Here is a 21050-nt window from a genome sequence, read left to right on the forward strand (position 1 = left end):
TCCCCGTATCCGAAGTTTTTTGGAAGGTGACCCTTATCAAGGTCAAGGTCAGTAGTAAGTCGACAATAGCACAACTTAACATCTGTCCTTATGTACAGATCTGACGATAGATCCTTTTTATGCGCGCTGGTTTGTCAAAGCAGTTTGACATAGCCTATCTCGTTTGCCGTGACAGGTTTACTATCACCTCGGATCGTTCGACTGGTGTGGCCGCCGTGAGCTACTGATTGTTTTCGATACCTGGACAAAGAATTAGACACTAGCTGTTTTCAGACTCGGTTCAGTGAGTTCTTTATCTGAGAGCGCTCATACTTTTTATGCTTACTACTGAGTACCTTCACAGGGGACGGCCTTTTTGATGCGATAGACTCGGTCGCCGTGGACGTCTTCTCCCGTTACGCGAGGGCGAAACTCTCATGTCGGGCCATGCATGCGATTATGACATACATAAACCTTCAGGGTCAATATGTGAATTCCAGTTATCTTAGCCTCCTTCATCTTTCGCTCTTTGTTCTTTGTGAGCGATAATGCAGTCTCGCAATAGCCATGGGCAGTCTCGCAACAGCCATGGGCAATCTCGCAACAGTCATGGGGCGGTCGTCGAAGATTTTTATGCCAACGACGAAATCGAATTAACCAGCCCCACTAGTCTCGCTTTTCAGCCTCACGCTGTTTTACCCGCAGAGACTTCACGAAAAGGTATGTCTATGGCAATTCATCAACAAAATGGATATCCAGCTGATCAAAGAAAAAGTCCAAATAGCGCCGTTCTCGCATGGCTGTAAGTATGCGTTCTACTCAGTGATGACTGCCCAGTACTAACTTCTCCTTAACCCACAGTTTTCTCTCCAGAACTGGCTCAGCTGAGAAAGCAATACCTGAAGGTCGTCGTGCCCGCCATCGTGCTCGTGCTATTGCTGATGTGGACATGTCTACCTCTGTAAGTCCGTTTGCGCGCACGTCCATCTCCATCTAAGTTCTAATCTTGCTTCAGCTACTGGGGAGCCGTGGCGGATCCAGAAGATCTTACGAGTAACCTGAGTGCATGGTTTATCAACCGTGATGGCTCACAATTAGGAAACGACCTCTGGAATGAAATTAACAACGAAAACGGTACTGGCCCTCGGTTAAAGTGGTCGCTCATCGATGCTCAGGTAGCAGGAACTGATGAAGACGTTGCCAACGCAGTAGTTGACACAAAAGCCTGGGTAGCTTTAGTGGGTAAGGATCTATCTTATTGGGTGGGGTTCTTGAGCCTGGTCTGACATGGAACAACTTTTGCAGTTGAGAGCGGGGCAACTCAGTCGTTAGCTCTCGCGCGTGAGACCGGTAACAGTACGTATGATCCGACGTCAGCCATTACTGTGTACTATGCACAGGTAAGCTTTCACCTGTGTTTTTGTCTGACTCTGAAACAAGGCGCTAACCGTTTCAAAGGCTAGGCACGAAGTAGCCACCGGCAGCTATTTGATGCCAGCAGTCACCACATTGCTCCAGACTACTACCACAGCATGGGCTACATCTTCCGCCCAACAGTACCTGGCCCTCACATACGGAGGTGGCCAAGTTAACGCCACTGCACTGCAACTACTGGCCCAGGCTCCACAAACGATATCTCCAGGAGTAAGCTGGACGGTTAATAATCTTCGTCCTTTCAAGTGAGTCCAAGTCTCACATAATTCCTGCGGCATTAGATAACGAACGTTATGTTCCAGCGCACCGCTTGCTACCGCTGTCATTACAGTTGGGCAAATTTATCTGTCCGTGTTTACGTGAGTTATTTATATTCCTCATACTAGCTTTTCTGTGCTGATTGTCTGTCCATTCAAGTTTCATCACGGTAAGGAAGCTACATAGATAATCTAAACTGATGAGATGCTGAACTATGACAAAGGCTATGGCGCATGCAGCCGCCAGAGTTCCAATACAACGTCATCTTCGTTTCTCGTCCATCCTTGCAATACGTCTTATCGTTCCTTTGGTTGCCTATATTCCCATGAGTATCACATACACCCTAGTCAGCTTGGCATTCCATTTACCTTTCGGCGCTAAGTTTGTCCCCCCTGGTTTTCCCCTTGTATCGAAAAACGCTGATGACATTCTAGGTATAATCCTACTGCAGGATTTTTCCTCTTTGCTGTCTTTGTGTACTTGGACATGGCCGCAATCGGTCTGGCTTTGGAAGCTATGATCACATTACTTACTCCAAAGTTTATCCCATTCTTTATGATGTTTATGGTACGTTCTTATTTCACCTTTATCGGCGCTCACTTTTATATTTCGTTTGGTAGGTTGTTGCCAACATCGCTTGTGTATCCCTCCCGGACGACCTTCAAAATGTACTCTACCGCTACGGTACAGGTTTCCCCATGTAGTACGTCGATCTTTTTATTTGCGTTTTTTGGACTATGCTCATCATTGCTCATTGCCGAACAGCAACGTGTAAGTGCAGTGTTTGTTGTACCATTCTATGAACAGTATTCACGAGACCCTATAGATCGCTAGCCATGCGCACCATCGTGTTCAACACCTATTCCTTGCTCGCTCGTAACGCAGGTATCCTCCTTGGGTGGGCGTTGCTCTCGTGTTGCACACTTGTCCTCTTCACATGGCAAGGGAGGCGGTCTGAAATGAATGCGGCTAAGAGGGAAAGCGCAGAGAGACGAGTATCCAATCTGCAGTTTGACAACCTACAGGAAGACAAGGATGGGATGCAGATCGATAAAAAACCTTGATAATATCAAAGTGACGACTGAGAATTCTCTGCTTGCAATTACAGGGACAAGATAAAGAGTAAGGTGATTACTTCGTTTGATGACGGAGGCCTGTATACACTTAATAGTCAGTATATAATATATAGAAGTACTTATTGCAAGTCGGTCAGCGTCGATTTCAGAATGAGTACCGTCTGGAACAAAAATGTAAAAGACTCAGAAAACAAAAACTTTCGGATACGGGGAATCGAACCCCGAGCTGCCGCGATCTCATGAGAGGCGGCAATGTTAGCCGTTACACCATATCCGAGATATAGTAACATTATCTGATAGAAAATATATAGTAGATAGGAGTGCAAAGTAATATCGGTTTTGTCAAGGTTTTGTTTTGTTTTGTGGGGCACAGTGTCGCAATTGGTTCTTATTCTTATTCCTATTGTTGTTGTTAGTGTCAGTGTTAGTCCGCCTCATATAACAGGGTTATGGTGATGTGACTTTTTTTTTATTCTTCTTATAGTCGCCTCATTTAATATCGAACTCGACATAAGCAACCGGCATTTCACTAATATTTCAACAAGAAAATTTCTATATACACATAATATCCAACACCCTTCATCGCCATGTATCGTTCAAAGTCTGAGTACTTCCAGATGTTGTATCATTCCTGTTAGGGTCTGACTCCCATACGATCTACGTAGTACCAAGGAATTGATCAGTATTTTGTACATATGTCAGACAGTAGAAAAGGCACTCACACTACCATCGGTCTCCTTCCTGATGAACTTATACTCGAACGCGGTGTTGAGCGGAAGGTTCACTGTCGTCTCCCAAACGGGATAATTGCTTGACGACAAAGCAATCTACCTTTCCGTCAGCTCCAGCCCAAGCTAAGCTCATCGAGAAAGCAAGCCCCCCCCTACACGCACATCACGCACAACCACACACAAGTCCCACATCAGCAACCAACTCCTCTGATACATCATCGATGTATCCTCCTCGACTCCCCAACTCGCTCTGACTCAAGACGAAATACCCACCGAGTTAGCAGGATCCCACGACCCTAACTGTTCTAAGCTCCCAGTAAGGAAGATGTTCTAAGAGATGAGTATTAGATCATTACGCACAGAAAAGCGGGGACCTTACCTCGCCGTATGTTGTAGTTGCGGTCTCCGAAAAAGATACAGCTGATGTAGATCCTGTCCCAAGTGCGCCCGTGTGCAGCGCGATGGCGTTAGCTGTAGCAACTGTTGCACTGAAGGTTCCATCGGATGCTACGGTGTAACTGCACATTTAGGAGAATTCATTAAGGCAGTATTGAAATCACAGAAGAGAAAGAGAAAGGATAAAATGAAAATGAGATTAGTATACTGTGATCGGTCCAAAGGAAATGGAACATACGATGCACCCGCACATGTCCCCGACGAGGTTGGTGGGCCGCTAATCACGTCACAGTATGATCCAGCAGGCAAGGATGTAGTGAATGTCGTGGCCCACGTGGAATCTTCGTTATTGATTGCTACAAAACCAAGAGCCCCTGCAAAAGCGAGGGACGAGTGGCAGAAGAGAATGATGGCGCAGGTCAAAAACAAAACACGAGTGGTAAGACAAGAGGGTCAAGTACCTCTTCCGAATGCAATCTGCTGCGAGCTTGGCGATACCCAATCACCTAATGCCGCAGTGCCAACATTGTTGTGGAAGCCGACCATACCTGCGATGGCAGACCAGCGGTGCTGGCAGAGCCTGCAAAGACAATATAGTTAACATCAACGTAGTTCTGAAACGTTCTCAATGTGACTCACCAGCCATTCACGCCTCCGGCACCATAGCACGTGCCGTTTCCTACATACATTACCCAGTCAGAGGATGGACAACAAGATATTACTCTATTAAAAAGGTAAAGTGACTTACCGCCATTGGGGGCGCCATCGTCATATGAGCTGAACTGATAGCTGGATAGTACCGTTGGTGTCCCGTAAGAGTGAGCACTATAGATCAAGAATGAATGATAGATCTTATGCGAGGGACAATCTTCACTGCATCTTGGAAGGAAGAGGCAGGGAGAGAAATGAGTGTACGTACAGCGAGAACACGTGTGCCAAGGTATAGGTGTTCGAAGGCGAGTTGTAGTTGAGTGAAGATCCGCCCTAGATAAACTTCCCGTTAAAGAAAAATGAACCTATCTAAAACTAAAAAAACACGTACCCTTTCTGTGTCATGGTCGGCAACAAAGACATTGGCGGATGTCCCGGGAACCCAGCCTGTAAAGCCAATCAAAGTTAGTAAACTCATGGGATATAATGAATGAGTGGGTGGGACGAAAGCAGTCATGATGGTGGGTACGACACGGCACATAAAAGGACGAAAGACATGCCTTGATTATCGAGATCCTGCAAACTCGATATTCCACCACCACCAAATGCGCTTTGCAAGGCAGAAGTGTACCTGAATCTGAAGGAGGTAAATGTAGTCAGCACTGTTTGTCCATGCGATCTGGATAATGGAAAGAAAGCGCACTCCATAACATCGCCTACAGCAGGATAGCGAGAGCCAATCAGTAAGCAAAGTAAAAACACTGACAGATCTTTACGTACCTATATAGACGTATTCGGAAGGTTGGATAGGCTGATCGGCGCCCCAGATGACCTAGAGGAGAGTGACTGAATTACTAAAAGCAAGGCAAAAAAAGCGGGGAGCAACTAACCTCTTGCGTGATATAGGGACTCCCGTTGATCAAGCTGGTGATATTTCCGATATCACTTGCTGCTATGTCTGTCATATTTGCCCGAGTCAGCCATATGCGCAAGAACAAGTAGAGAAAAAAAGTTGAAAAGCCACAAGGCCAAGCCAGCGAAATGACAACATTATACGTACTTTTAGCAGCATCCAATCTCAATCCTTCCACTCCGAGACTAATCAAGTCATTAGCATACGCTGCAAGAATTTTCTGAACAGCAGTGGTGTTCGTTGCTAGACTAAAGATTGAATTAGCAAGGACGTTTGAGACCAAATAGGCAGAATGTTTAGAGCAAGAATGTCATGAGAAGGGAGTGCAGTGTATTTTGTGAGGTATGCCATCACAAAAGCCGAAAAGCCTCGTTGGTGGAGCAAAGGTAGAATGAACTCACTCAGCCAATCCATCCAACTGACATGTCTGAACCTCAAGACGATTATCATAATTGACAATGGTGTTACCTGGCTCAAGGCCGCAGTAATGGAAGTTCTGCGGGAGCACGAGAATGTGAGTAAGTGCGTGGCTTGGAATTGCACAGGAGAAGCATCCCGGCACAAATGAAAATGAAAAAACCCAGCAGGGCAGAGACATCAAGCTGGACATAAAACTGAAAGATAGACAAATGCAGAAAATGAAATTAATGAACAACGTACATCAGCCGAATAAGTTGGTGGGTAGCTATACTGAGTGAACTGGGTTCCTGCAATGCCAGTACCTGTGTGCCGACAGGAAGTTATTTCACAATCAGATGAAGACCAGGAAGAAATACACGTACCAGAGGATTGGCCCGTCATATGATTAAAGATAGTATCTATGTGCAAATTTTCAAGGTAGATGATCAACACGTGCATTTAGGCTTCAATGGAGAATAAACATAAAGTAATAACCGACGCTTGCTTCGGGGACAAGGCTCCGGAATACATAGCTCGGAGCTCAGTATATGAGCGCAAGTTTGACTCACCTGCGATGATACCAACACCAGCACTTTTACATGTCTGTATCATGGACTGATACTGTGCACGGTTTCCACGCTTTGATGTAAGCGTGTATGAAACAGGCTGATAGTCAGTCCACCACTGAGTACCAGTGATAGTTTCCTGGGCGGGGGATGCTTGTACATATCCGTATCCTGTTTAGAAAGGAATTTGAATGAATTAGCTCACACTAGTGACAGAAAAGGGAGACACAGGATGCACCAGCAGGTCCGATGAACTGAGTACACTCTAAAGCAATGCTATCCCATGACCATTCGAACATCTGGATGATGACATCTAGCGCATCCCATGGCACAATTTATATTAAGCAGCATGTTGTCAGATGATTGAAGAGATTCCGTAAAGTTGAACAAGGAGAAAATTCATCGTGTCGACAACCGTCCAGTGACAAATAAATAGAAAATCCAATGCATTAGTGCCAAATCCCCAAATAAGAGCATAGACATACCATTGTTGCCCGACATCCCTCTTTTTGCAATTCTACCATTCCCCGCTGCCTTCGGGGAAGGCGCAGCGAACGCATTGGCAACGATGAGAGCGAGACTGAGTATTCCGAGTTTTATCATCGGAAGTAGATAGTGAAAGGGTTAAAGCAGTGAGCTCAATTGAACAGCGTCGGATTAGACAGCGCTGAAGGGATGGATGGTGACGGCACACTGGCATATATACCGAACAATCAAGCACGGAAGCAGTCCCTCCATGTCTCCCGTTTGCCTAAATCAAGAAAGGTATTGCATATGATTGAGCGTACATAGTGCGTGCATGCGTTGTTGATGCAATACGGTGTGGGCACCTGATCTGATGCACCTTGTGCTCCACTCACTCCTGACAACCGCATAGCTGCACTCCAGTCTTGCGCGCACTCACGGACACTTCTTGCCAGCGGAACCCTTGGCATAATCATACACGGATACCGACGGGAGTGTATCGATCATGATACAGCAAAAAAAACAGGACATTTTTGTAGACTGGATGAGAGAAAAGTGCGTCCGCTTGACATAAATGGAAAGATACGGTCTTGTCACTGAAATGAAGGTCCGTTATCACCTTATGCTGCAAATACAATGTTCAACCATACCAGCTCATAGTACTGGTCCTGCACTGAGCTGGCCAGCCGTCGGTTCTGATGGAGATATCTGAGTCACAATTTGTCACGGCTATCTCGTTTCAAAACTACGAATGTTGCGTGAACTAGCATCAACCTAACCTAACCACCATCGTAGCGTACCCTGTTGTCAAAATCGCACCAACCTCCATGGGAATTATGATGGGGATAATCTGGAGTGTCAAAAATCAAAACAAAGCAAACGTGCATCTCGCCAGTATCTCCAGATTCGAACATTATCCATGTTGTTCTGTAGCAGCTGGCTGAAAAGGACGGACGAACACAGCCAATTACATCGTGGTTCATTTGGATACCCGTGAACGTTGGCCATGTGTGCCCGCATTCCGAGACCCTGTATTCCTTGAGGCCAGATGCTGCCAGATAGTATATCGCTGGTGGGAAACAACAGTTGCCTTTTCCTTGCGTTTGACAGACTGACTCGGTGTATTTTTTTTTGTCTGTCCAAAGTCCTCTCGTGTTCTTAGTTTGACATCGCACTTCGAACTGCTGTTGTCTTGAATATTTTGGCACAGCCTTTGATCGATAGCGGAAATTACTGCCCTCACAGCCCAGATCGAGGCCATGCATTATCGTGTTTATGCCGGTATACCTCGCCATTCATGATCGTGTTTTACATTTCAAACTACCGGTAACTGGATTTTAATGTAGTATGACCCAACCAAGGATTTGAGGTCGTGTGCACCAAGGAGGTGTGGTTTGATGGCGTCACACCTCGTTGACTCCATGACGTCACGGCGTGTCTCGAAACAACCATATAACCCTTTGTCTCATGTCTCTGAACGCATTCTGCTATCCGCCAACCACCCACAATCATCTCTCAACCGCTCAATAATTATCCATCATGTCGACTCGCAAGCGCACTAAACGCAATGCATCCACTGCATCCAACGCTAGCGCAGCTCAAGTTGCCAATGCATCTTCTTCTAACATCGACAAATCTACCTCCACAAATGGCAGAGCCCCTGGCGAAGACGGGAAGAAGATCGATACTTCTAATCTCCCCCCTCCACGACCTAAAGAAAAATTCTTGAAAACCGTCCCACCTCCACTGTCTACGACAAGCACAAGCCGTTTCTTTTACACCCTCGCTCTTCTCGCAGCCCTGACAGGGGCGTTTTACGCTTGGCGTGTGATGCAGTGGAAGGGTGAGGTCGGTGGGTGGTGGAACTTGGCTATGGGAAAGAGACCACCCCAGCTGAGGACGCAGGAGGAAAACCACAACCAATATGATGGGCTGAGCGGATGGTTCGCCAGTCGAACTGGATGGACATCACCTAAAGCAGGGAAGAGTGGCGAGGAAGGAAGCCATAAAGTGGAAGATAGGTTAAATGCCCTTGCTGAAGCGCTCGGTATGCCTTCGCATGACGTTGCCTCTGCCATCGCGGGTGCTGTGAGGGATCATGTCCCGCCTGCAAGTCTGTCGTCTATTGCAGCTCAAGAGACAGGGTCAGCTGTGAAAATATTAGTCGGGGTACCCCAAGGACGTCCAGCTGAAGGAGGAAGCACCGGAGGCTTATACGAAGGCATTGAGAGAATCGTTGGCATGGACGAACCTCCGGAAGAGGCTATGTAGGGGACTGATTTGAGGATATGATAGATGATTTGGCTGCTAAAGTTATTATACTGTAATCTTGTCTTATACTTATATATGCGTACGAATCCATCTATGATGTTCTATGATTGAGACTTAGTCTTGTGCTCTTTAAGAGTAAGTTTCATTCAGACTAACGGAGGTGATGTCCCTATCATGATAGCTGCTGAAGCGCTGATGCACGTTATACAATTAGAATCCAAGTAGAAACATCTTAGTCAACCGTGACGTTGTTCCAAGTATCATATGATGGGACACTTAGTGCGCCACCTGAAACCATGAGCCTATCTGACAGAACACATTGGACTTGAACATTTAAACCTTAAAAACACAGAAATGTCCACTTTCAAACATTCATCTTCAGGCTGATAGGCCGGAAAACATTGCTTCTTACACCATTTTGCCGTTGCTAGACCCATCTGTATTGGGTTACGAATTTGGAAGCTGGTCAGAAGACGAAATCCGAGTGGATGTCCACTGGGTTTGCGAAGTCAGTCCGCGATAATGATGTCCCGGTTTGTAGGCAACGGGTATTCTAAGGAATGTTTTCATTTGGATCGAAATATGTGCAATATATAAGGTACGCTACTTGTTTGTCTAACTAAACATTCCCACTTGACATATTTCTTAGCGAACATGACTTTCACTGGCACACGTGTTGCGATTGTAACTGGCGCAGCTCAGGGCATTGGACGGGCTATAGCGCTTCGACTTGCGCAAGACGGACTTGATGTTGTCGTAGCTGACCTGCCTTCCAAGTCTACCCAGCTTGACGACCTTGTAACAGAAATTGAGGCGAAGGACCGGAAATCTCTGTCTGTGCCCACCGACGTGTCTGTCGAAGAACAGGTCGAAAATCTCGTGCGCGTAACAGTTAGCTCCCTTGGAGGACTTGATGTGGTTCGTACCCATCATTGTTTTTCTTCTGCCTGGTTTTTGTATTGATTGGGGCTATTTTAGATGGTCGCCAACGCAGGAATTGCTCCAGTGGGAACATTGATGGACAGTGTGTATAGTTAACACCAGTTCAATCCTCACTATTTAACAAAACGCAGCAAACCTCGACGAATTCAACCGAGCATGGTCTGTCAACGTCCAAGGCACTCTGCTTTGCTACAGGCATGCCGCTAAAGTTATGATCGAGCAAAAGCGAGGCGGGAGAATAATAGGTACGAGAGCGCGCGCTTGCTTTCTCAACTTTACCATTGTTGAAGGAGCTATTTTTCTTCCAGGCGCTTGTTCCTTTGCAGGAAAGAAAGGTTGGAAATCATTCACAGATCCAGTTCTACGTGATTCATGTCTGTTCGGCTAGGAACAATTTATATAGGGGCCTACTGTGCGACCAAGGCTGCAGTAAGGTCACTTACTCAAACCGCTGGTAAATACTCTTCCAGATGTTTGACATGCATGACTCATTAAGTCATTTGGCTTCAGCTACGGAGTTTGGGAAACACGGAATCACTGTGAATGCGTATGCACCAGGGCCTGTTGATACATCTCTAAGTAAGCCTTTGTCGAGTTGACATGTTCAGTTTCTCAAGTTCGTGCATTTTCGTGTTCATAGCCTCAGGCATGATTGGCAAGCTGTCTACAATGATCCCATCCTCGGATCTTATGGACGTAACGACTGCAATGGTTAATTCAAAGTGATGACTGGCTATTGAAAATCTCACTATGTATAAACTCTAGGCCTCCTCCCAACCTCTGTTAGGAAGAACGGGTGTCCCAGAGGACGTTTCGAACTTGGTTTCATTTATAGCATCGAAAGATTCTGCCTTTATTACGGGTAAGCAACTTATACAGAGTATGGAAACATGTGGATGTCTGATATCCGTGCTTTACAGGCCAGTCTATGACCGTTGACGGAGGAATGTGGTTCGACTAGTCGATACCTTACATATACTATCAACATTGATATCAATGTTGACCCTGCTCGGCTGAGGTTTACTTGTATTCATAGGAATTTAGGAATCATCTGAATCATTCTTTGGCGTTTTTCGAGGAGTATTGAGGTTTAGCGCTGAAGATCAACATCGAATTCAGTTCAATACCTTGGCTAAAATCAGGTGTGTGGTCCCTACGACTTCGGTTCTTGCCCTACTAATGCCGGTGTGAAGGACATAGAAAATAGGCTAGTCACGCCATCATCGATCATTCTCGGAACCTCCCGTATCTTATCCACACTTGGGACGTCTTCGGTTGCACCAATTGCTTGAGCGTTTATCGGAGTATTTGGATTCGCTCCCTTATAATCCCTTACGAGCTCTCCTTCGTCTGAGTGACCACCTGAGTACGGAACTCTTTCAGAAAGTCAGAACTATCCCTAGTAGCACCAGCAAGATATGTCTACAACTCGCATCGCCGTAGTGACTGGAGCTGCTCAGGGTCTTGGACGAGCCATTGCATTACGGCTTGCTGATGATGGCCTTGACGTTGTCGTTGCTGATCTAGCTTCCAAATCTACCCAGCTTGATCAAATAGCCTCAGAGATCACAGCGAAGGGTCGAAAGGCATTATCCGTCATTACTGATGTTACAGACGATGAACAAGTCAAAAATCTGGTGCAACAGGCCGTTAGCGTACTCGGGGGGATTGATGTGGTCAGTCACACTCGCATTTACGCAAAGAGGGAATTTTGTTTTGTTTTTACGTCGTGTCCAGATGGTTGCGAACGCAGGGATTTGTCCTACAGCTCCGCTATTAGATTGCAAGTGTTTATTTCTTGGGATGATTTTATCGTTATCGATATTCTGATCTATCCTCAGTGAACATACAGGAATTTGATCAAGTGTTGTCAGTAAACCTCAAAGGTGTTTTATCATGCTATGTGCACGCCGCAAGGGCTATGGTAGCTCAGAACAGAGGAGGTCGATTGATAGGCAAGTAACACTCACTTTCAATGTTGCCAAGCATGCGCGCGATACTTACCTTGCGCAAATCCAGGTGCCTCATCATGTGCTGGCAAGAGAGGTGCAGGCGATATATATATTCAATCGTAGGGATATTAAAACATCCCCCCAGGTGCGTATGGAAGTGCTGCCTATAGCTCAAGTAAGTTTGGTGTCCGGGCACTTACTCAAACAGCGGGTAGGTCATGTTTGCTATTGCTGGAACTTCACTTACTCATTTGCTTTTCTGAATTAGCCATCGAGTTCGCAAAGTATGATATTACAGCAAATGCCTACGCACCGGGACCAATTGATACCCCCATGCGTAAAACCCCATTTGATATAGCTATAGATAATGTGCTGATCTGGCGCATTCGTATAGATACGGATGCGTTAGAAAAACTCAAGGCATCCAAGGAGTTCCAGTCAGATGTGACTATGATAGATATATTAAAAGCGATGGTTCGTTTCCATCCTGGATATCTGTAACGACTAATGACATGAGAGTGTTTAGTCGTTCAGTCGACCTCTCATAGAGAGGCTCGGGACCCCCCAAGAAGTGGCAGGGTTAGTTTCATTCATTGCGTCAAAGGACTCGTCTTACATCACAGGTCAGCATACGAATAAAATCACAGGTGATGATAACTAACTATTGAGTCAATGCTCGTGCTCTCAGGTCAAACAATCTCAGTTGATGGTGGAATGTCGTTCGACTAGGGTCAAGCGCTATGTGGCAATGTACAGATGTAATGTTATTGAATATTTTTGCAAGTAAATGGCGGTCCTTGAGTGGCAAATTTTGTATTATATGTTCTGTGAATCATTCCATTGGGAGGAAGCAACAACGTAGCAGGAATGGAGTGTACCTTTTAGTGCCGAGGCTCCAGACCGTGGGGTGTCAACGTCGGTGATGGTCCTTATCGTACATTGTGTCTTGGAGTAGAACCAATTTATTCTTTTGGCTGACGAATTTCCTTCTTACACCTGTGATAGCGTCTCTGATTTCTGGAGCATTATCAGCGCTTGGACAGACTTCTGCGATGCAATAAAGAACTTAATGGTAAGTACTTTATCTACGCATCCTCCCGTGGATATCAACCGACTCGACATTCTCAAGCTTGGTCACAACCGCCTCTAAGTATAGTTGTACCTTGCTAGAGTCTCAGAACTACTGTTACATTTGATTGTTAAATGCTCTGGCATAAAAGCTGTGTCTTTGACTTGTCCCTGGCAATGTCAAATATCAGCTATGTTGCATGTGCATCCTGAGGCACAAGTCCATCACTCCCGCCATAAACACCGAATCTGAGGTATCCTCTCGCTTACTGTAAATTTAAACAGTAACGCAGAATCCAGGGCACGGCTATTGCCGTCGTTTTCTATGTTTGACCGTGTCAGTCACGACGGTGTCTGCGATCCGCTCACAGACAACCAGTTGCCTCGAAGACTTGCGAATGTAAACCTATCTACTACCTAACACTCCAAGCTTAGAGGCAAACTTCACGGCCATCGTCATTGTGTTGGCCTGACTGCCAGGTTCTGTGCATTCCTCGGGGCAGTACTGTGTGTCACTCAAAAGCACTTTACGGACAGTGTTCACCGCAACGTCAGACAGTATGGATACCTATACATTCTGATTACCGTTGACATATTATTGTAGAGGGTTTGATTCACTTACTGACAAACGGCCATCTTTCGCCGCCATCAATATATAGTACCGAACGACATGAGTCACTCGCTCAGAACATAAAAGCTCCCCTCTGCTTCGGTCTTCACTGCTTTTTCGTCGTCTCGCGGTTTACTACACAATGTTTGCCACGTCGCCCCTGTTTGTTCTCCTCTCGATTGCTGCTGCAAGCGCTTTGTCTGTGATTCCTAGGTCTACTTCCGATGGTGGAAGTTGCGATTCTCTTCGGAATGCTTGCAACGCCAATACCACCGACCTCGCGTTCTTCTATAACAACACGGCTTGTGTCTTGCTGACCACCTGCACCGCCCCTACCGAGACTCCTGCTTTCGTTCTCCATGAAATGGGTGCTCCTGCCACTCAGCCGCGGATGACGGAGAGCGTAGGTCTTCCATTGAAAGGTGTAATGTTCAAGTTGTGTACTTACATGTTTCGACTTGTAGTTTTTCTATACTATGTCTGGTGGGAAGGATTATATGTCTGAAGTAGACTATATCAATGCGTACTACGGCCAAATTGCGATTACTCCGAATGGCACATACCCTTCAAGGTAAGTTCACAGCATTTTCTTCACAGCACTTGCTAACATCATTGTTAAGTGTCGACGACGTCACCCCTGACTGGCTCAACATTGCCGCTTGGACGGGATTCTGCGACACTCTCAACATTCCATACTCCAATTTCGCAGTTCGTCAATTTCTTTCGTGTATCACTCCCTTTATGACGTTTTTGCTATACATTGCTAGGACTGGTTTGAATACTCGGATGTCGCTGGTGTCTGTCCGGCTGTCTCTTCATGCGACGCTTCCATAGCCAATACAACTACTCCCTGTGTGCCTCAGCCAATCACTGATAACGGAAGCTGCGCCGAGGTAGAAAGCCAGTGCCAGCTGTTCGTTACAGGTGGTCTCTTCCAGAATGAAATATGTGTCCTTGCAAGCATGTGCTACGCGGAGTCGACTACAGATGTGTTGCTCAGGAAAATATATAATTACAATGGTCAGCCTGCCCCTACAACGCAATCAGAAGCGCGTCTGTCCGAGAGCGTGAGTGGAATTTTTCGTTTGGTTTGTTTGTTGTATTCAATTATGCATGATTGTATCATTTTCATAGGTCTTTTATAACATGACCAACGGAGCACAAACTATGTCCTTACAGAATGCCATTGATGCTTATTATAATGCACTGGTAAGTTAGCTTCGTCAAATGCTGTATCTGCGTTAACATAGTTCCCAGACTGGCACATGGACGAGTCTTGGTGGACCTTTCGGTGCTGAAACTCCGGAGAAAACAACCACTGACGGGCCTTACCCTACAAGGTAAGTTTTGGATTGGGTTCCAATTGTTATGTATTGACTGACCCATTTCTATCATAGCACTGATTATGTCTCTAACTTCTGGGGCATCATCAGTGCTTGGACAGGTTTCTGCGATACCATGGAGATCCCTTATGATAACTTGGCCGACTACCTCAGCTATGCCTCCTCCAGTGGATACCATCCAACGTGCTAATCAGATTATGTCAACTTTCTCCGAGTTTATTTTTCAGGGCTCCAAGTGGAACATGGACTAAATGGACTATATCTTATTTGCCTTCGTGGCTTTGTGTATCACGGATCTTTTTGATAATATAGATCATGATTATTCTCTGGAGTCTAAATTCTACGGTGGTCGTTTGAAATTATAGTTCCGTGCTGGGATTGATTGATTAACCATGATGTTGTCTCTTTCGTCGCTGACCATAGAACTAATAATATGCCTGTGACTTGAATTTGAATAGTATATTTCTGCACTGTCCGATCCTTGGTAAAAATAAAGTATGTGTCGGATAAGTGTCAAATAATGTCTGATATAGTCATGTAAAGTCCATACAAGATGCTGAGTTTGAGTGTCAGACCAGGCGCCAAGTTTCGGATATACTCGCTGATAAGCTCGATCACCGACTGGGAAACGACCGTAACTTGAACTAGAACTACGACTCCATGACAGACTCGACTTTCTGTATCATTGTGACAATTCCAGCATTTGCTTAACCACTAGTACCCTTGGGACTGAAGTTCTTGCTATTCTGGCCACCTTTGAATGAACCACTACCATGCACACTGTACACATTAGTACCCTCAAGTATATCAGATAGCAAACTCGTCACGACACGCATTCCTGGTTTAAGTTCTCATGCATCGCTGTCAGGTTTAGGCCTCCAGTAGTCTTCGAGTTCAAGCTGGGCTAAGATCCTCTCAGAGTGCGTAAAACTGTGGGTCAAGTTCAATCATTCCGCTCAGAATATCAGGTGTATCTGTTGTTTGAACCGGATAAAATACGGTCAATGCGGTGTCGTGAATTTGGGACCATGGGCATAGTTTGATGTGAGTTCGTCCTCCTACATTTAGCAATTGACAGTCGTGCAGCTAGAAAACATGCGGTATGTAATGGCATGCCTGGTTAAACGACACGTTAACCGATAATATGGCGAAAAACATCCACCTCCCAAGACTTGCTACCCACGTGAGTGGAAATCACTTGCTCCAGACCCTTTTGTGACATCCTGGACAACAGCATTCAGCTCGACTTTTGTATCGGTGACTTCGCGCACATACGGTACCCCCCTGCCCAGCCTAGACACGTTGGTCTACCGGGTTTTCTCAAAGTGATAGGCTAGCCATGTTCGGTGAACCTTCGGAATCGAGGACATGCCCCTCGTAAATCTGTATTGCACTCAGCGGAGCAGTGAACTTGTGATACATCGGTATTGACTTCATTTTCCCGGAACAACAAGAGGTATAAAAGCGACCACCAGAAAACCCCACCTACCCCTGCATCTCCACGTCCACAGACAACATGGCTGTAAAGACTTTATACATGTTTGGTTTCGTCGGCCTCACTGCACTCTCCGTTCAAGGCCAAGCTGCTTTATATGCCCAATGTACGTCTCAAATCATCGTGATCAAACATAATCACTCACTATTGTTCATCAGGTGGCGGTATTGTCAGTATACTCTTTTGCATCTAGACAAGTCTGATTTTTAACACTTTACAGGGTTGGACTGGCGCTACTACTTGTGCAACAGGTGCTGTTTGTACCGATATTAACTCGTGTAAGACTGATTATCTCATTCCGTACATAAATGTCTGATCCTTTTTATCTACACCAGATTACTATCAATGTTTACCCGCCTCCTCTGCTACGTCTGTTGGGGGAGGATCTCCGACAACATCTACAGTATCTGTGAGCTCGCCCACTAGCACTTGTGGCGCCACGCCGCCATCATCTGCCGGCACATTGAAGTATGCTGGTGTGAACATCGCTGGATTCGGTACGCACCTATACACTTGGCCCTTCAAATATGCTTACTCACCTATCCTTGCTTGTAGATTTTGGCTGTGACACTTCAGGCGATTGCACAGCGAGCGGTGCATATCCTCCTCTTGCGCAGTACTATGGTGCCGATGGAATTGGCCAAATGACCCATTTTGTCAATGATGACAAGTTCAACATTTTCCGTCTCCCTGTTGGGTGGCAATATCTTACAAACAATGTGTTGACTGGCACGTTGGATGAAACCAACTTCGCCGAGTACGATACACTCGTTCAAGGTTGTCTCGGAACGGGTGCGAGTTGCATCGTGGATATTCATAATTATGCTAGGTGGAACGGACAGGTTGGTCTATCTGCAGCTTCAATAATACCCCAGTACTTAATTTTCTGCAGATTATTGGACAAGGCGGACCGTCTAACGAGATATTTGCGTCCCTCTGGAGTTCCATCGCAACGAAGTATGCGAGCCAGCCTAAAGTTATCTTCGGAATGTATGGATGTCTTTTTCATGTTTATCCCACTTGACTGATTCACATCTAGCATGAACGAGCCTCATGACCTTCCTAGCGTACGTACATGGTTCTCATATCAACAATCACTCACTTATACATCAACTCCAGATTCCACTATGGGCAGGTACCGTTCAAGCTGCTGTGACTGCTATTCGCCAGGCAGGGTGAGCACTGATACCAGTTTACTCTTGCTTCTGGTTGATAAACTGTAATATGTAGGGCCACTTCTCAGCTTGTCCTTCTCCCCGGTGACAATTGGACTTCAGCTGCGACTTTTGTGTCTGGCGGCTCCGCAGATGCACTGAACAATGTGACCAACCCTGATGGTAGCACCACCGGCCTTATTATGGATGTCCACAAGTACCTGGACTCTGATAACTCGTACGTACCTTGCTTATGCTCACGCTTGCCAACGTCTCAGTTTTTGTTGTGGAAACAGAGGAACGAACGCCGAGTGTGTGACCGATAACATTGCTAGCGCCTGGCAGCCTCTTTCGCAGTGGTTGCGCTGCAACGGTCGTCAAGCATTGAATACAGAAACTGGTGGCGGAAATGTCGCTTCCTGCGAGACATACATGTGCCAACAAATTGATTATCAAGCGCAGAACTCGGATGGTGCGTTCATAGTGCTATAGCGGCCGAAGTTGACGGAAGCAAATACTAACTTGAGGAAACAAATAGTGATTCTCGGATACGTCGGGTGGGCAGCTGGGAACTTTGCTGCGAGCTATGTACTTGGCGAGACTCCTACCCAGAGCGGTACGACTTGGACTGATACGGCGCTCGTTTCGACCTGTATGGCGCCGTCAGCAAACGGCGTCGCTGCATGAAAAAAAAAAGGGTCACTATGCGTGTACTATCATTTCTCGGCTTACTTGCAAGTTGTATGTATATATAAACTCCTGTCCATTTCAGGTGAATCAAGTTTGATGTGACTGGTCTGGACTGCGCGGTGAGGAGGATCAATGTTGCGAGGAGAACGTGGGCTGCACAGTTCAGAATAGGGACCGAGTTAAGCCTTGAAGATGATGTGGAAATGATAGCCATGTCGTCCATGCTAGAATCTCGTGTTCGCGGGCGAATACGGGCTGAAGAATCATCCTGTTAGTTCGCGAGTTCCTAATCTGAAGCTGTCTGTATCGGGGGACAGTACTTGATGTAAAACTGAGGACTCCGGAATGGAGCGAGATGAAACCGCAAATTCATGTAATATGGTACATACCATATTCCGTCGTAGAAAGATGCATTGGGAGTGCATTGAGACTTATCTTTACTTAATAGGTGTGTCTGATTTATTGTACCTGAAACGTCGTTGGTCCTGGCATCTGACACGTCCTTGAGTCAAGGAACAGACGCTGTCGGCAAATCGTCGGCACGGGGTCTGATAATTTGCTAGGGAGTTGCAATTGAATAGAAGTCTAAGCAGAAAGAATAGAAGAAATAAGGAAAACCATTGACAGTAATACCCAAACTAGGATGGGCTTACCCGACATTGAATTTGTGCCGAGGAGGACGGGGAATACTTACTGACTGTCAATGAAGGTGCGGCACGTATGGCTTTGTAGACTATAATTTCAAGCTCCTACAGGCTAGAGAGGCCAACGGCGGAGAAGTGGACAAAGTCGAGAAGCTCGATGATATTGGATACAAAAAAAGGATATCCTATAGCAAAACGAGAAGAGAACGAATGAAGAGTCTTCTCCGAAGTCGATGGCTCCCGAAGGAGATTCGCCACTAGCCTAAACAGCATTACGCATGTCTAATGGGTTGAGACGGCAAAGAGACACGCCCAAAGCATCCAACTGTCTCCCGATAGCAAAAGGGAGCGTAAATACACCAAACTGCACATGTGGACAGACGGCAGGGCAGCGATGTGCATGTACGGCAGCAGGAACAAGGGCTACAGTTCGGTATATCAACAGCGCCTTACGTCGAAAGTTTCATCATTGTCGGAACTTGCACGGTAAACAGGGTCTCGACAACTCGATTTGTGGCTTGATACACGTGAGGTATGATGCCAGGGCCCATTTGCCACGGTGAACCCGCACGTAGAGTAAGTGATGCGTCGATGGCATCGTTCTGTGGTCAAGCTGCGAAGTACTCCACGGAGTTGGGGTAGCATAAGGTCTTCTACGTGAGCATGGATTTCGTTATAAGAACCAAAGTATTGAAGTTGAGTAGGCCTAAGATTCACTAAAGCGATAGCGAGGATCAAATTGGCCCAAGCAGCGCCATAAAGGGGCCTATAAAAAAGACACAATGATAAGTATAACCAAGGCATTCTGGGGGACAAACTCTATCTGATGGGACACCAGCGGGTCCGCCCTATCCGACCTAAAGCAAGTGAGTGCCAGGAATATCCCTCGGAAGTTAAAGCCATGGTGTTGAACGCTGAATGCAGCTGGCAGGGAAGTCCTTCTGATATAAAGTTTGCGGTCACGGTATATCCGTAAGCTCCAAGTTCTAGCCGAAGTGCCATGGTTAGAGGAATTTTGAAGAGGGATGTTGGAGGAGGAATATGGAGAGCTAAAGACTGATATAAGAAACGTGATGTTAGGCGTTTTAACGTTTCTGTGGATGAAGCTTGGCAGGACGACGGCCAAGCACGCGGGAAGAGTGACAAGAGACGTCGGCGGCAAGGTTCATTTGGACGGCCCGGCCCAATTTACGGGCGTAAATATAACTATCACGGCATAGTTGAATTTGATATTTATTTATTTATTTTGTCAAGTCTCGGTCAACATCATCATCCATCGTCTATTTTCATGGGATAAATTAATTCTATAGCAGAATATAGCACGGTACTCATGGAGAACCTAACTATGCACGCTTTCATCGGGGTTGTTTTCGCAAGCAGGCATACTAGGAGGGCTATTGTAATAACGATCGTATCTATTCGTCGACAGATCGGCCCACCTGACACTTTAACCTCTTCAGATCTAATGCCCGCGATACGTTGATCGTGCCCCAAGTTGCTGGCATCCATATGCTGGTCCATGTGGGCCGCCATCAACACAACACTCGCAAACTCATCAAAACATACAACCGCTGTCCCCGCACCCCCTCCTTGCCACTGCATGTCAGCTAGACAGAGGTAGACAGAGTTTCAGAACAAATAGCATTATCCAACTCTTAGACGTGCTGTAAATGCCGTACATAGATCTTACATTTCTATTTGCATTCTGGACCACAATGTGACCATCATTTTTGCCTAAAACCAAAATTAGATTCAGCAGCAGCAGACTCCTCTCCATGAGGCCGGCATGGTCGCGGCAACGGCTCCAACTATATATATCAAGGACCTCGCTACAAAAATACTTAACATCTTCTGTTCCTTCCCCATCACCTTCTGCACGTTGGAGGGCTGAACGTTTCTCCAAGCCAATCCTAGGTCTTCAAGAAAATAGCTGCCTCTCGTCAAATTTAGGGCACCCTCCAATTCCTAATTTTTGGGAGCAATTCCTTTATATTTCCAACTAAACACACTTTA

General features: G+C 46.1%; 9 protein-coding genes across 9 annotated transcripts; 7 read left to right on the forward strand and 2 right to left on the reverse strand.

Moving 5' to 3' along the window:
• Nucleotides 1-842: 842 nt before the first annotated feature.
• On the forward strand, nt 843-2915 carry SERLADRAFT_362324 (uncharacterized protein; the record flags this gene model as incomplete). The annotated part of the gene is made up of 11 exons (XM_007320120.1): nt 843-940; nt 995-1221; nt 1285-1379; nt 1438-1658; nt 1716-1772; nt 1831-1840; nt 1895-2052; nt 2106-2238; nt 2292-2374; nt 2437-2442; nt 2498-2915. 11 exons carry the CDS (start codon nt 921-923, stop codon nt 2733-2735), a joined length of 1248 nt encoding a protein of 415 aa, XP_007320182.1.
• Nucleotides 2916-3262: 347 nt separating this feature from the next.
• Nucleotides 3263-7141, reverse strand: SERLADRAFT_416486 (glycoside hydrolase family 13 protein; the record flags this gene model as incomplete). Its single annotated transcript, XM_007320121.1, has 21 exons — nt 3263-3404; nt 3470-3574; nt 3752-3808; nt 3858-3996; nt 4113-4248; nt 4336-4454; nt 4514-4553; nt 4623-4699; nt 4794-4858; nt 4917-4972; nt 5086-5162; nt 5229-5241; nt 5306-5357; nt 5416-5483; nt 5586-5686; nt 5840-5934; nt 6099-6160; nt 6221-6256; nt 6407-6574; nt 6642-6716; nt 6889-7141. 21 exons carry the CDS (start codon nt 7004-7006, stop codon nt 3327-3329), a joined length of 1737 nt encoding a protein of 578 aa, XP_007320183.1.
• Nucleotides 7142-8349: 1208 nt separating this feature from the next.
• On the forward strand, nt 8350-9255 carry SERLADRAFT_471484 (uncharacterized protein; the record flags this gene model as incomplete). The annotated part of the gene is made up of 1 exon (XM_007320122.1): nt 8350-9255. One exon carries the CDS (start codon nt 8408-8410, stop codon nt 9137-9139), a length of 732 nt encoding a protein of 243 aa, XP_007320184.1.
• A 538-nt stretch (nt 9256-9793) lies between these two features.
• SERLADRAFT_439717 (uncharacterized protein) lies at nt 9794-11042 on the forward strand (the record flags this gene model as incomplete). Its single annotated transcript, XM_007320123.1, has 9 exons — nt 9794-10057; nt 10118-10163; nt 10213-10326; nt 10390-10416; nt 10485-10535; nt 10592-10660; nt 10722-10792; nt 10847-10943; nt 11002-11042. 9 exons carry the CDS (start codon nt 9794-9796, stop codon nt 11040-11042), a joined length of 780 nt encoding a protein of 259 aa, XP_007320185.1.
• A 391-nt stretch (nt 11043-11433) lies between these two features.
• SERLADRAFT_471490 (uncharacterized protein) lies at nt 11434-13013 on the forward strand (the record flags this gene model as incomplete). Its single annotated transcript, XM_007320124.1, has 9 exons — nt 11434-11757; nt 11819-11864; nt 11923-12036; nt 12101-12127; nt 12179-12244; nt 12302-12370; nt 12428-12507; nt 12560-12656; nt 12722-13013. 9 exons carry the CDS (start codon nt 11500-11502, stop codon nt 12760-12762), a joined length of 798 nt encoding a protein of 265 aa, XP_007320186.1.
• Nucleotides 13014-13432: 419 nt separating this feature from the next.
• SERLADRAFT_471491 (uncharacterized protein) lies at nt 13433-15529 on the forward strand (the record flags this gene model as incomplete). Its single annotated transcript, XM_007320125.1, is given in 9 exon segments — nt 13433-13651; nt 13706-14114; nt 14176-14282; nt 14332-14419; nt 14479-14778; nt 14846-14920; nt 14969-15051; nt 15109-15487; nt 15504-15529. 7 exon segments carry the CDS (start codon nt 13854-13856, stop codon nt 15242-15244), a joined length of 1050 nt encoding a protein of 349 aa, XP_007320187.1.
• Nucleotides 15530-16339: 810 nt separating this feature from the next.
• Nucleotides 16340-18616, forward strand: SERLADRAFT_362327 (glycoside hydrolase family 5 protein, cellulose binding module 1; the record flags this gene model as incomplete). The annotated part of the gene is made up of 11 exons (XM_007320518.1): nt 16340-16655; nt 16708-16718; nt 16770-16827; nt 16885-17046; nt 17105-17391; nt 17442-17539; nt 17589-17616; nt 17669-17724; nt 17780-17941; nt 18000-18175; nt 18242-18616. 11 exons carry the CDS (start codon nt 16571-16573, stop codon nt 18388-18390), a joined length of 1272 nt encoding a protein of 423 aa, XP_007320580.1.
• Nucleotides 18617-19230: 614 nt separating this feature from the next.
• SERLADRAFT_471496 (uncharacterized protein) lies at nt 19231-19629 on the forward strand (the record flags this gene model as incomplete). The annotated part of the gene is made up of 1 exon (XM_007320126.1): nt 19231-19629. The coding sequence occupies one exon, from the start codon at nt 19316-19318 to the stop codon at nt 19598-19600; it is 285 nt and encodes a 94-aa protein (XP_007320188.1).
• Nucleotides 19630-19710: 81 nt separating this feature from the next.
• Nucleotides 19711-20197, reverse strand: SERLADRAFT_471497 (uncharacterized protein; the record flags this gene model as incomplete). Its single annotated transcript, XM_007320127.1, has 1 exon — nt 19711-20197. A coding segment is annotated over one exon (394 nt), but the record flags the coding sequence as incomplete, so codon positions are not given.
• Nucleotides 20198-21050: the final 853 nt, after the last annotated feature.

Source organism: Serpula lacrymans, assembly GCF_000218685.1.
Source record: "Serpula lacrymans var. lacrymans S7.9 unplaced genomic scaffold SERLAscaffold_9, whole genome shotgun sequence".
Taxonomy (NCBI): Eukaryota; Fungi; Basidiomycota; class Agaricomycetes; order Boletales; family Serpulaceae; genus Serpula; species Serpula lacrymans.